The sequence below is a fragment of the Oncorhynchus clarkii genome, chromosome 14 (assembly GCF_045791955.1).
Source record: "Oncorhynchus clarkii lewisi isolate Uvic-CL-2024 chromosome 14, UVic_Ocla_1.0, whole genome shotgun sequence".
In the NCBI taxonomy this organism is placed as follows: domain Eukaryota; kingdom Metazoa; phylum Chordata; class Actinopteri; order Salmoniformes; family Salmonidae; genus Oncorhynchus; species Oncorhynchus clarkii.
In genome coordinates, this window is record NC_092160.1 from 6712723 (window position 1) to 6727366 (window position 14644).

General features: G+C 42.6%; 1 protein-coding gene across 1 annotated transcript in view; it reads left to right on the plus strand.

Annotated features, from left to right (window-relative positions):
* Positions 1 to 668, plus strand: part of LOC139365934 (short transient receptor potential channel 7-like) — a 56422-nt gene extending 55754 nt beyond the window's left edge. The window contains exon 12 of the mRNA XM_071102993.1: positions 38 to 668. Coding sequence (XP_070959094.1) covers positions 38 to 243 — 206 coding nt within the window. The 3' untranslated portion in view covers positions 244 to 668. The remainder of the gene's footprint in view (positions 1 to 37) is intronic.
* The last annotated feature ends 13976 nt before the right edge of the window (positions 669 to 14644 follow it).

Genomic DNA, 14644 nt, shown 5'->3' on the forward strand with positions numbered 1-14644 from the left:
GTGTGTGTGTGACTCTGCGTGTATCTGTGTGTTTTAGGGGAACTGAAGGAGATCAAGCAGGACATCTCCAGCCTGCGCTATGAGCTCCTGGAGGAGAAGTCTCAGGCCACCGGAGAACTGGCTGACCTCATCACACAACTCAGTGACACATTTGTCAAGAACGCCACCAAAAAAAACCTAAGAGAGAGGGGAGAAGGGGTAGGAGAGAGGCGTGGGGGAGGCATGAAAATAGAGGGAGATTGAGAGGTGGGGGGAAAGAGGGGAGAAGAGAAAGGGGGAGGGGAAGAGAACTGGTGGACAGATAGAGAATTACAGAGAAAGAGCGAGAGGGTGATGGAGAGAGTGGATGAAAAGGTGGTCAGGAATGAGAGTTGAAAGAGTGGCTTTCTGGGGAGTAGATGCCCTGATCTAATTAGTGGAGGGAGGATAGTGAGATAGGACAGGAGGAGAAGAGAGAAAGGGAGGAGATCAGTGGGACGGAGGGAGAAGAGAGGAGGCAGGAGAGAGGAATAGTGACAGAGGGAGGAGGCTCTGAACAGCGCGAGGGGAATATAGGGGATTGTTTAGAGTAGAATTCCGAGGCAGCAACGAAAGACAGCCAAACTACATCAGCTCAACGAGAGAGAGAGAGAGAGAAACAGAGAGAGAGAGAGAGAGAGAGAAACACACAGAGAGAGAGAGAGAGAGAGAAAAAAACACATAGAGAGAGAGAGAGAAACACACAGAGAGAGAGAGAGAGAGAAAGTTGAATGGTTTTCTGTAACTGCAGACAGCTAGCCCAGGGTGTCTTTACCTGAAGTATTGTGCCATATAGCAGTCCACTGTTTCAGGAAGATAAATATAATGACCCTTTTTTATAGAGCAGGCAATCTAATTAACACATTGGCCAATGGCCATATATTCACACATATACGGAATGAGTTCACACACATACTGAATTATTCATTTGTTTTCAGACACCCAGTGGAGGTTGCACAAGATTTTTGAGTTCATTGAAATAGCATTTGAAACTCTAAAGTCGGAATCTGTAGCGGTGAAACTGTCAAGTCCGTTTACGATATTACAACAATAAAGACATTACCTCAAACAAAGAACCCCTCGGACATCATTGCAAGCACGATAGAAGTGCAGAATGTCTTTTGTTTTTTTTTAACCACAATGCAGAATGCTCCTCTGCCCTGTTTCAAAAACAAAACAATAAGGAAAGCGCCTGGGGCTACCAGTGGCGCCATTTCACCAAATGCAGATCTCAGCTTCAAACTGTATCTTTGTTTTGTGTGTGTGTGAGAGAAGAGAGAGCGACACTGTCTATCTATACAGTGGCAAGAAAAAGTATGTATCATAAAATGTGATCTGATCTTTTCTAAGTCACAACAATAGACAAACACAGTGTGCATAAACTAATTACACACAAATTATTGTATTTTTCTTGTCTATATTGAATACATCATTTAAACTTACCCAGTGTAGGTTGGAAAAAGTATGTGAACCCCTAGGCTAATGACTTCTCCAAAAGCTAATTGGAGTCAGGTAACCTTGAGTCCAATCAATGAGACGAGATTGGAGATGTTGGTTAGAGCTGCCCTGCCCTATAAATTAAGAATTGTTGACTTGCATAAAGCTGGAAATGGTTACAAAAGTATCTCTAAAAGCCTTGATGTTCAATAGTCCACGGTAAGACAAATTGTCTATAAATGGAGAAAGTTCAGCACTGTTGCTACACTTGCTAGGAGTGACCGTCCTGCAAAGATAACTGCAAGAGCACAGCGCAGAATAGTCAATGAGGTTAAGAAGAATCCTAGAGTGTCAGCTAAAGACATCTCTGGAACATGCTAACATCTCTGTTGTCGAGTCTACGATATGTAAAACACTAAACAAGAAAGGTGTTCATGGGAGGACACCACGGAAGAAGCCACTGCTGTGAAAAAAAACATTGCTGCACGTCTAAGGTTCACAAAAGAGCACCTGGATGTTCCACAGCACTACTGGCAAAATATTCTGTGGACAGATGAAACTACAGTTGAGTTGTTTGGAAGGAACACAACACTGTTTGGAGAGAAAAAAGGCACACCACACCAACATCAAAACCTCATCCCCACTGTAAAGTATGGTGGAGGGAGCATCGTGGTTTGGAGTTGCTTTGCTGCTTCAGGTCCTGGACATCTTGCTATCATTGACGGAAAAATGAATTCCCAAGTTTATCAAGACATTTTGCAGGAGAATGTAAAGCTATCCGTCTGCCAAATGAAGCTCAACAGAATGAGTGATGCAACAGGACAACGACAAGTGGCATGACCTCAAGAGAACAGTTCACACCAGACATCCCAAGAATATTGCTGAAGTGATACAGTTTTGTAAAGAGGAATGGTCCAAAATACCTCCTGACCGTTATGCAGGTCTCATCCGCAACTGCAGAAAATGTTTGGTTGAGGTTATTGCTGCAAAAAGGAGGGTCAACCAGTTATTAAATCCAAATGTTCACATACTTTTCCCACCCTGCACTGTGAATGTTTACACGGTGGGTTCAATAAAGACATGAAAACGTATAGATGTTTGTGTGTTATTAGTTTAAGCAGACTCTGTTTGTCTATTGTTGTGACTTAGATGAAGATCAGATCAAATTTGACATATTGATGCAGAAATCCATGTAAATCCAAAGGGTTCACATACTTTTTCTTGCCACTGTATGTGTGTCAATTGAAAGAGTTCATCATTGTTAAAAAAAAAACGCTTAACATTTTCATTCACAGACAACAAAACAGAATAGAGACTCAAGATACTGTATTTTTCACTTGTATGGGGAAAATATTGATAAAAAAAGATTGTATATTTTGATCTTGAATTAAAAGGAATAAACTGGATATTGTGTTTGATTCATTCTGTTTTGTTAATCAGTCTGGACCATGTGATTTTATTGAGCTGATCAAATATGATTGTTCCGTTGTTAACTCAATGACACGCACCCAAGCAAGACCGAACATCTGGCGACAACGTCATTCTGTGTCCGTACGCACTGGCAAGGGCACCGCCACACACTGCGCAAACAGTCTGCTTGTGCATTGTGAAAATATACTGTGGACACACACACACACACACACACACACACACACACACACACACACACACACACAACCTGAGGAGTACAATGGAAAACAGAATTATGGAGTCAGCCAGCTAACTTGTCGAAACATTCTGATACATTTTTGTTTTGTAGAAATATAAGCTTGAAATGGGCATGGTCTAATTGATTTTTAAAAAACAAAAAGATATAAGATTAGCTTTTTTAATTTACCATAAAATCAACGTTTTTTTTCTGGTTGCTAATCAAAGTTAGTCGGCTAACTGATTAATCCTGCTTTGTAGTATACCCCTCTGGGCAAATGTGGGCCGATAGATATTGTGTAGGCCTACTGTACACACATTCTGACAGTCATCCACTGATGACACAGACAAGCACATTGCACACACACAAGCATGTATCAGTCATTTATAATTCCTCCATTCCACTCAATTAAACAAATGGCAGCTAGCAACCCTACCTACGTAACCGAAACATGCTGCAAAAACTGTTCAGACTTCCCCCAAAATCTGTGCATTCAGACCTTGTTCAGTGTGTGTGTGTGTGTGTGTGTTTGTCTATTTGTGTGAGTGTGTACTGTACGTGTATATGTATGAAAACTAAAGACTACACACATGACCTTATGGGAACATTGTCACAATGTGATTGTTCTACAATGAGTTGGTCAAAACAAGCATTGTGATTGGTTGAGACGCATTCTAAGTCATACTAAAAAAAAACAGTTTAGCACGGGTAGGCCCAGTGGTGAAAAAAGTACCCAATTGTCATACGTGAGTAAGAGTAAAGATACCTTAATAGAAAATGACTCAAGTAAAATTGAAAGTCACCCAGTAAAACACTACTTGAGTTAAAGTCTAAAAGCACACTACGGTGCATTCATATAGAATTCAGACCCCATGACTTTTTCCACATTTCGCTACGTTACAGCCTTATTCTAAAAAAAGATCCCTCATCAATCTACACACAATACCCCATAATGGCAAAGCGAACACAGTTGAGACATTTTTGCAAATCTATGAAAAAATGTTATACATAAGTTTCCAGACCCTAACTGAGCTCAGGTGCATCCTGTTTCCACTGATTATCCTTGAGATGTTTCTACAACTTGATTGGAGTCCACCTGTGGTAAATTAAATTGATTGGATATGATTTGGAAAGGCACACATCTGTCTATATAAAGGTCCCACAGTTGACAGTGAATGTCAGAGCAAAAACCAAGCCATGAGGTCGAAGGAATTGTCCGTAGAGCTCAAAGACAGGATTGTGTCGAGGCACAGATCTGGGGAAGGGTACGAACATCTTTATGCAGCATTGAAGGTCCCCAAGAACCTAGTGGCCTCAATCATTCTTAAATGGAAGAAGTTTGGAACCCACGAAGAGAGCTGGACGCCCGGCCAAATTGAGCAATCGGGGGAGAAGGGCCTTGGTCAGGGAGGTGACCAAGGACCCAATAGTCACTCTGACAGAGCTCCAGAGTTCCTCTATGAAGATGGGAGAACCTTCCAAATGGACAACCATCTCTGCTGCACTCCACCAATCAGTCCTTTATGGTAGAGTGGCCAGACAGAAGCCACTCCTCAGTAAAAGGCACATGACAGCCCACTTGGAGTTTGCCAAAAGGCACCTAAATGACTCTCAGGCCATGAGAAACAAGATTCTCTGGTCTGATGAAACCAAGATTGAACACGTTGGCCTGAATGCCAAGAGTCACGTCTGGAGGAAACCTGGCACCATCCCTACTGTGAAGCATGATGGCGGCAGCATCATGCTGTGGGGACTTTTTTCAGCGGCAGGGACTGGGAAACAGGATCGAGGGAAAGATGAACGGAGCAAAGTACAGATAGATCCTTGAGGAAAACCTGCTCCAGAGCACTCAGGACCTCAGACTGGGGAGAAGGTTCACCTTCCGACAGGACAACGACTAAGCACACAGCCAAGACAATGCAGAAGTTTTGGGACAAGTCTCTGAATGTCCTTGAGTGGCCCAGCCAGGGCCCAGACTTAAACCCGATCGAACATCTCTGGAGAGACCTGAAAATAGCTGTACAGCGACACTCCCCATCCAACCTGACAGAGCTTGAGAGGATCTGCAGAGAAGAATGGGAGAAACTCCCCAAATACAGGTGTGCCAAGCTCGTATCATCATACCCAAGAAGACTCGAGACTGTAATCGCTGCCAAAAGTATTTCAAATAAGTACTGAGTAAATGGTCTGAATACTTATGTAAATGGAATGTTTCAGTTTTTGCTTTGTCATTATGGGCTATTGATGAGGAACAAAATTATTTTATCAATTTTAGAAGAAGGCTGTAATGTAACAAAGTGTGGAAAAAGTCAAGGGATCTGAACACTTTCCGAAGGCACTGTATATACAGTGCCTTGCGAAAGTATTCGGCCCCCTTGAACTTTGCGACCTTTTGCCACATTTCAGGCTTGAAAACTGCTGTTCACAAATGCTCTCCATCCAACCTCACTGAGCTCGAGCTGTTTTGCAAGGAGGAATGGGAAAAAATTTCAGTCTCTTGATGTGCAAAACTGATAGAGACATACCCCAAGCGACTTACAGCTGTAATCGCAGCAAAAGGTGGCGCTACAAAGTATTAACTTAAGGGGGCTGAATAATTTTGCACGCCCAATTTTTCAGTTTTTGATTTGTTAAAAAAGTTTGAAATATCCAATAAATGTCGTTCCACTTCATGATTGTGTCCCACTTGATGTTGATTCTTCACAAAAAAATAAAGTTTTATATATTTATGTTTGAAGCCTGAAATGTGGCAAAAGGTTGCAAAGTTCAAGGGGGACGAATACTTTCGCAAGGCACTGTACCTCACTGTATAGTCTGTAGGCAAACAGGATGGGGCCGGGAACTCCTGTGAAAGTCAGCTTTATAGATGCACTAATAATTGTACCATCTAAATTGCTGTGAAATATAGTTTCCATAAACAAAAATATTGTATTTTAAAGGTGTTCGAAGCTGGTGTACAAAACCGAAAATGAAAAACTGGGAGCATAGAAATAGTGCACATGGAACCGATCTACTTCTTCTTAGACTTGCTTTCAATGAGAATGACAGTGTATGGGCACAGCGAGACCCACGGGAGGCAGATGGAGTCTTGATATTTATTAAACAATCCAAAAGGGGCAGGTCGTGGACAGGCAAAAGGTCAAAACCAGTTCAGAGTCCAGGGGGTACAGTGTGGCAGGCAGGCTCGAGGTCAGGGCAGGCAGAATGGTCAGGCAGGTGGGTACGGAGTCCAGAAAACAGGCAAGGGTCAAACTGTGAGGACTAGCAAAAGAGAATAGAAGCAGGAGTACGGGAAAAACGCTGGTTGACTTGAAAAACATGCAAGACGAACTGGCACAGAGAGACAGGAAACACAGGAATAATAAGCGACACCTGGAGGGGGTGGAGACAATCACAAGGTGAAACAGATCAGGGTGTGACAGACAGATCTATAACTCACATTTCTATGTGAATTTTGTTGGGTCGCCCAAAAAGTTACATATTGCAGCTTTATAAGTTAATCTTCTGGCCTTATGTGGTATTCAGTCTCGAAGATGCACAACGGGGGGGAAAAAAACACATGCATGCACACATGCACAAACACACATAAACACAGCTCTCCAACCCAAAGCTGAACAGTCCTATTTCCATGGCAACTAAGGTTGTCTCGAGTGTGCTTTTCCCAGTACACAGAAATACTATTTATTTTATATATTCAGTGCTCTTATTCAACTTTCCCTCTATTTGTCTGACCTCCAAGGGTCTTGCCCAATTATACCTTGTGTGTGTGACAGTAAACCTGACACCCTCTCTCTGGTGTGGTTTGGATTGTCCCCCATGAGTTGTCGATGAGTGTCATTTCCTGTCAAGAACTCGCATACCTCCTGCGCCTCGGCCTGTTGCTTCGGCCTGTTGCTTCGGCCTGTTGTTTCTGAAGTTTTACTTTGTTTTATTTTTATTTTTTAAATATTTCTTTCTTAAGTGTTTGTGTCAACACCTGCTACCAACTAGCCAGCTAGCTAGCTCGGTTGCAATGGAGCCTGCTTTGCCTGGAATAGCGAACAAATGTTTCCAGCACTGTAGAAGCTGTTTATTACGCTCTTGTCCAATGAATTCCAATGCGGCAATTGTTTGCTAGAGGAGGAGTACAGAAGTGTCTATGCTTAGCAAACAAAGCTCACGTCTGCGCGAACTTATGGGGAAAACGCAAATTGGAACATTCTCATTCTTTACTCCTATGGCTGGATGCTGCTCGGGCCTGTTTCCCTGCCTTGTCATCTCTTGCTATCTGAATGCCCTGTGCTTCCTGGATCTTGCCTGCCCAGGAAGTTGTCTCCATCTGCTTCTCTTTCTCCATCTTGTAGTGAAGTAGATGGAGAACAGCAGGAAGGTTGCTCCAATTAGCTCTGGTCCCATGTCACAAGTCGCGGAAACCAAAGGCAGCAGCTTGCTGCTAAGTGGACGGGAGTGACTGCGAGAGGTTCAGAGCAGATTGACATAAGGAATAGCTTTACTGCACTGGTGCCTGATCTACCTGCACCTCCATCGCTGGGATTTCCTGTGTCTGCGGCGGCGGTGCTGACTCCAACTACGCTGACTCCAGCAACGGCTTTGTCGTGGAGTTCGTCTCTTATCCCTCTCCCTGGATCTGACAGGGCACTGCCTGCTGTGGGAGGTCTAAACATATCGCCGGGAGCTCTGGGTGTATGCTATCCTGCTTTACGTTGGCCTGTGAAAGATTCAACAAATTGTGTAAGGAGTAGGAATGGGCGGATTTCTCCATTCTCCTCCTCCAGCCATTGTATTGGGCACTTCAATGGTGAGAAATGTCTCAGTCACTGTGGCAAAAACGTTGTGCTGTCCAGGAGCACAAGTACAAGACATCGATAAGCTGCTCCCATACATTTGAAACCTGTATTAGGAAATTGAGGCTATCATAGTTCATGTGTGATTCAATGACATTATGAAGGACAGCCCAGAACAGCTGAAGATGGATTTTAAAGAACTGATTGCATCACTGCTTGACACCAACAAACGCCCCATAATATCTGGCCCTCTGCTCTCCCTAAATCGTGGCATTGAACGTTTCAGCAGACTTGTATCCCTCCGTAACTGGCTATGAAACTATCGCAGCTCTGTGGGTGTAACATTTATTGACAATTATTATACCTTCTGGAAACAAAGCTCATTTTATAAGGAGGATGGGATCCACCCAAATCATTTGGGTTCCTGGATTCTTTCACAGAATTAGAAGGCTACTTTGGGACAATGACTTGTCAATGACCCAAGCCCAGCTCATTTATTCTCTACCATTGTGTTGCTGAGTTGTCATAATGCTACAGCAACTGTACATTATCCCAGGGGCGTTGGAAGACGCAATGTAAGTAACCTAATTTATGTCGCTCTAACTGCCATGAATGCCTCTGTTGATCCCACAGCTATTGTATGCAGTAATAATGTGCCTATGAACCAGCTCACCCTGAACTAACATAAATAACACCAGCATGTCAACTTCTGCTAAGCTTCCCGGTAAAGCAACGAAAACAATCAAGAATTCCAGAAAAGTGCTAAAAATAGCCCACGTTAACATATGTAGCCTAAGAAACAAGGTTCATGAAGTCAATAACTTGTTAGTAACAGATGACATTCATATTCTAACTATCTCTGAAACTCACTTAGATAATACCTTTGATGATACAGTGGTAGCAATACATGGTTATAACATCTACATAAAATACAGAAATGCCAATGGCCACGACCGGGAGGTCCGTGGGGCGACGCACAATTGGCCTAGCGTCGTCCGGGTTAGGGAGGGTTTGGCCGGTAGGGATATCCTTGTCTCATCGCGCACCAGCGACTCCTGTGGCGGGCCGGGCGCAGTGCGCGCTAACCAAGGTTGCCAGGTGCACTGCATTTCCTCCGACACATTGGTGCGGCTGGCTTTCGGGTTGGATGCGCGCTGTGTTAAGAAGCAGTGCGGCTTCGTTGGGTTGTGTATCGGAGGACGCATGACTTTCAACCTTCGTCTCTCCCGAGCCCGTACGGGAGTTGTAGCGATGAGACAAGATAGTAGCTACTAAAACAATTGGACACCACGAAAATTAGGGAGAAAAAGGGGTAACATTAAAAATTTAAAAAATGCCAATGGGGGAGGTGTCATGGTCTATATTAAGAACCACATTCCTGTAAAGCTTAGAGAGGATCTCATGTTAAATACTGTTGAAGTAATATGGCTACAGGTTCCATCTGCCTCACCTAAAGCCCATTATTGTCGGAATCTGCTATAGACACACTCTACACACATCAAATCAAAGTTTATTTGTCACGTGCGCTGAATACAACCTTACAGTGAAATGCTTACTTACAGGCTCTAACCAATAGTGCAAAAAAGGTATTAGGTGAACAATAGGTAGGTAAAGAAATAAAACAACAGCAAAAAGACAGGCTATATACAGTAGCGAGGCTATAAAAGTAGCGAAGCTATAATACAGACACCGGTTAGTCAGGCTGATTGAGGTAGTATGTACATGTAGATTTGGTTAAAGTGACTATGTACATTGTAATATTGATGAATGGTGGTATTATACATTTTGTATTGTAGATATGTAGTGGTGTAATAATGTTATATGATGTACTGTTATCTTTTGTTTTATGTGCAATGTGCCTTAATTTGTCTGCCTTGGCAGCAGCTAAAGGGGATCACCTATTTAATACAAATACAAACCTCTTCATCCATCGGTGAACTCCATTCCCTGAAGTTTGGTAAACATTCAGTACTCTTCTGCCCTGATGCTTAGCCTACCGGACAACACTCAATCAACAAATACTTTTCGAGAAATGAGATACAGTTGAAGTCGGACGTTTACATACACTAAGGTTAAAAACTCATTAAAACTTGTTTTTCAACCACTCCACAAATTTCTTGTTAACAGACTATCGGTTTGGCAAGTCGGTTAGGACATCTACTTTGTGCGTGACACAAGTAATGTTTCCAACAATTGTTTACAGACAGATTATTTCACTTATAATTCACTGTATCACAATTCCAATGGGTCAGAAGTTTACATACACAAAGTTGACTGTGCCTTTAAACAGCTTGGAAAATTCCAGAAAATGATGTCATGGCTTTAGAAGCTTCTGATAGGCTAATTGACATCATTTGAGTCAATTGGAATTGTATCTGTGGATGTATTTCAAGGCCTACCTTCAAAAAATCAGCCAAGGTTCATCCTTGGGAGCAATTTCCAAACGCCTGAAGATGCCACGTTCATTAGTACAAGCAATAGTACGCAAGTATAATCACCATGGGACCACGCAGCCGTCATACCGCTCAGGAAGGAGACGTGTTCTGTCTCCTAGAGATGAACGTACATTGGTGCGAAAAGTGCAAATAAATCCCAGAACAACAGTAAAGGGCCTGGTGAGGATGCTGAAGGAAACAGGTACAAATGTATCTATATCCACAGTAAAACGAGTCCTATTTCGACATAACCTGAAAGTCCGCTCAGCAAGGTAGAAAGAAGCCACTGCTCCAAAACCCCCATAAAAAAGACAGACTATGGTTTGCAACAGCACATGGGGACAAAGATCATACTTTTTGGAGAAATGTCCTCTGGTCTGATGAAACAAAAATAGAACTGTTTGGCCATAATGACCATCGTTATGTTTGAAGGAAAAAGGGGGAGGCTTGCAAGCTGAAAAACACCCTCCCAACCGTGAAGCACGGGGGTGGCAGCTTCATGTTGTGGGGGTGCTTTTCTGCAGCAGGGACTGGTGCACTTCACAAACTAGATGGCATCATGAGGTAGGAAAATTATGTGGATATATTGAAGCAACGTCTCAAGACATCCGTTAGGAAGTTAAAGCTTGGTCGCAAATGGGTCTTCCAAATGAACATTGACCCAAAGCATACTTCCAAAGTTGTGGCAAAATGGCTTAAGGACAAGAAAGTAAAGGTATTGAAGTGGCCATCACAAAGCCCTGACCTCAAGCCTATAGAAAATGTGTGGGCAGAACTGAAAAAGCGTGTGCGAGCAAGGAGGCCTACAAACCTGACTCAGTTACACCAGCTCTGTCAGGAGGAATGGGCCAAAAGTCACCCAACTTATTGTGGGAAGCTTGTGGAAGGCTACCCCGAAATGTTTGACCCAATTGAAACCATTTAAAAGGCAATGCTACCAAATACTAATTGAGTATATTTAAACTTCTGACCCACTGGGAATGTGATGAAAGAAATAAAAGCTGAAATAAATCCTTCTCTCTACTATTATTCTGACATTTCACATTCTTAAAATTAAGTGGTGATCCTAACTGACCTAAGACAGGGAATTTTTACTATGATTAAATATCAGGAATTGTGAAAACCTCCTCCCCCTCTCTCAGGTATTTGTTGCATTGTCTTTCTCTCCTATTTGTGTGTGACCAGGTGACACTGGAAGCAGTTCAGCAGCGTGTAATTAGCTGTGTGCTTATCTCTTCTCTTCCTGCTTGGTCCCCAGGCCCCCTACAGCCTACTAGTGACCCAGCCAAAACCACCCTCTAATCAACAACAGGCACAGAGCAGACACTTACCAATGCTCTGTTATTCACCTCTGCTACTTGTTTGTGATCTTTAAAGAGAAGGCCATGTGGTGCTGTGGGGTACATGCTAACAAGGCAGCTCTGGTCCCTCTGCCTCATGGCTCACTGGAGCGAACACCTGCGCATCCCCCCGTCCCCGTCCCGTCCCGTCACCGACTTCTGATCTTTCGCAGCAGTTTTAGGAAGCCAAAATGGCATCCTAAGCAGAATATCCTATAAGACACTGGATCCTTGTTGTATTGATTTTGCGCTGTAAACAAACTGGTCCATGGTCAGTGTTGATGTTAGGAGGTTAATGGAAAGGGTGAGAGCAAGGAGAGCTGACCTGAGATCAGCCCTTATGGGAGATGGCTGGCATCTTGTATGGCTTGACTCAGCAAAACATATTTCTGAAGAAAGAAAAGAGCACAATCCACTCTGCTTTTACCAATCATGTCAAAGTGGGACAGAAACATTTCTATGCATTCAATAATACATTTGAGCCTTAGAACCCAATATTCTGGAGTGGATGTGATTTCCATAAGAGCACTGTGGTAAAACAAAATATGTCTCTCATAGAAACAGAAACGTTCTTGTTTTTTCAAGTGTCATGTTCCGGAGTCTTTTCATTTGGAGATGTGTTCCTTGTCTGATTGTTGTGAATGGCTCTGGCTCTGTAACAGATGAAAATAAAACAGTATTTCATATTTCTGAGAGGATAGTCAAGGGACTAATTGTACAGAGCCCCCATTCAGCCAGGGTTTTTGATGTACAATACATTGAAGGAAAATCATAATTTGCCCAGTCATTTCCAGCAGAGGTGAAAAGAGGAGGCAGAGGTAAGAAAGGAAGATAATTATGAAAATTGAGAGGGGGATACCGTAATCGTTGTTTGCGTGTATCTTGACTGCAGTCAGACAAGAATCATCAGGGAAGAATAGGAGCCCAATGCAGCATGTTTGAAGCCATGTAACCACTAACAGAGGACCTGCCACATTACCCTACATTACCCGTGCTATCAGACTAGGCATTCAAAATCAGTTCCCAGATATTACAGACAGAGCAAGTCAACACTAACATCCATCTTTTAATGGGAAAAGGCGAGTTTGGACTTAGGTTGCCAATGAAACAATGTTAAGTGTGTGAATCAATTAAAACTCAGCAAACGAAGAATGCTTTATTATTTTTTTTTATATGACAACTGGATGGACTGAATAGGGTCATGTGTGTGTCAAGTATTTTATCAAAGCAGCAGTGTCTGTCTGTATCTGGCTGTTATCAGCCGTTGTGTTTTGGGTCTGGTCTGTGTGCTCTAGGTTGGCAGCAGGGACACTCAGTTCTGATGGAGGTAAGCTGTATTGCGGCTGAAGGGAACTAATGGCTTTGTGTATACAGCACACATTGAGAGGCCTGATCATGCACACTCTGCATCACCTCTACATCAATTGAGGTGTCTTTTGCGTCGCGACCCACGATAAGGGTTGAACGGTGAAAAAAACATACACAGACCAAAGCATAAGTAAAATATAGAATCTTGGCAGTGGAGAGAGAATTTTTCCATTTTAAAGCGGCAGTCAGCAGTTGAAACAATAACAAAAGTGTTTTCCCTGCTACCTGTTTATGTAAAAAGCTGAGGGATGGGGCTGGAGAAATGTAACCACTCTCAATTTCACATACAGCGCAATGGAGGCAAAGACTGAAACTTTTTTTAATCTATATAGTGTTTGTTTAGATTGACATTGTTTACAAACATCGGGGTACATCAGTTGAACTTAGCTCATGATGCATTTATAGGTTTTATTCTTTATGAATCACTGGGTACACATCATTATTTTATAAGTCCAAACATTGTATGTAGCTACTACAGATTGCCCCTTTCAAGCTAATTCTATACATTTTGTCATGGAGCTCAAATAAAGGTTGCACTTTTTTCTGCAATTCAATACATTTTGCCATGGAGCTGAGAGAAGAATGTTCCGTTTTTAAGCTAATTTTCTGCAATTCTATGCATTTTGACATGGCTAATGCTTATGCTCTAAACATTCTAACAAAATCATTGGGGGCCTGATTGTCTAGATTTAATTTTGTTGATTGTAAGTTGTAAGTTGATTGTAAGACTTTAGGCTATTATTAAAAATATATATATGTAGGTCCATTATCTTTTTAAAATACTTTTAATTTAGTTTAAGTTGTTGAAGTTTACATTGAAAGAGTTTTTTCCATTCCAAATTTAAATAGATAAAAATGTCATCCCGCAATCCACCTGGACCCATGCCGCGACCCACAGTTTGGGAATCATTGCTCTACAGTATGTCCCCCACACACGCACCTCTATCCCTGGCCTGTCAGCTTTGTCCCTGGCCTGTCTGTAGCACAGTAATAGGGCTATGAGAAGACATTCCCTCTCGCCTCTATTAAATGACTGTAGTGAGCTGAATGTGGGTCTTGAAATGATGTTGCTGCCCTCCCAAGATGTAATACCCATCCAATTATAGAAACATACAGAGGCACTCATATCTCTCAGACATATCCTCTGGCTCCAGTGGTATTATTTCATTTGGGGGAAATTGCTATTGAAAGTAGTGTGATATTTAGGTTGAGATCACACACATTTAGGAGAAGTGTATCTACTGCGACACTAAAACACCCGAATCCAGTTTTGGTGGGAGAACGTTACAGTATTTGAGGAAAGTCAAAACATTGAATGAGGCATATGAGGGATTATATCACAGAGTCAAAGTCGACCTTCCTTCCAAACACACTGCATGGCACTGCAGCGCTCCAGTGAGCGGCACCCAGCGACGGGAAGGGGGTGGATGTGTGTGCTGCGTACGTAATCCCTGTCGACTCGTCCTCAGCCCCCGCTGGGGACGATTATGTCTCATCGCAAAAAGCACTCCTGAACAATCGCACTGGCCTCTCTCTCTCTCTCTCTCTCTCTCAGGACTGTCTCAATAACCTCTCTGTTCCCTTGTAAAATATTTCACAAGACAAAGACAAAAA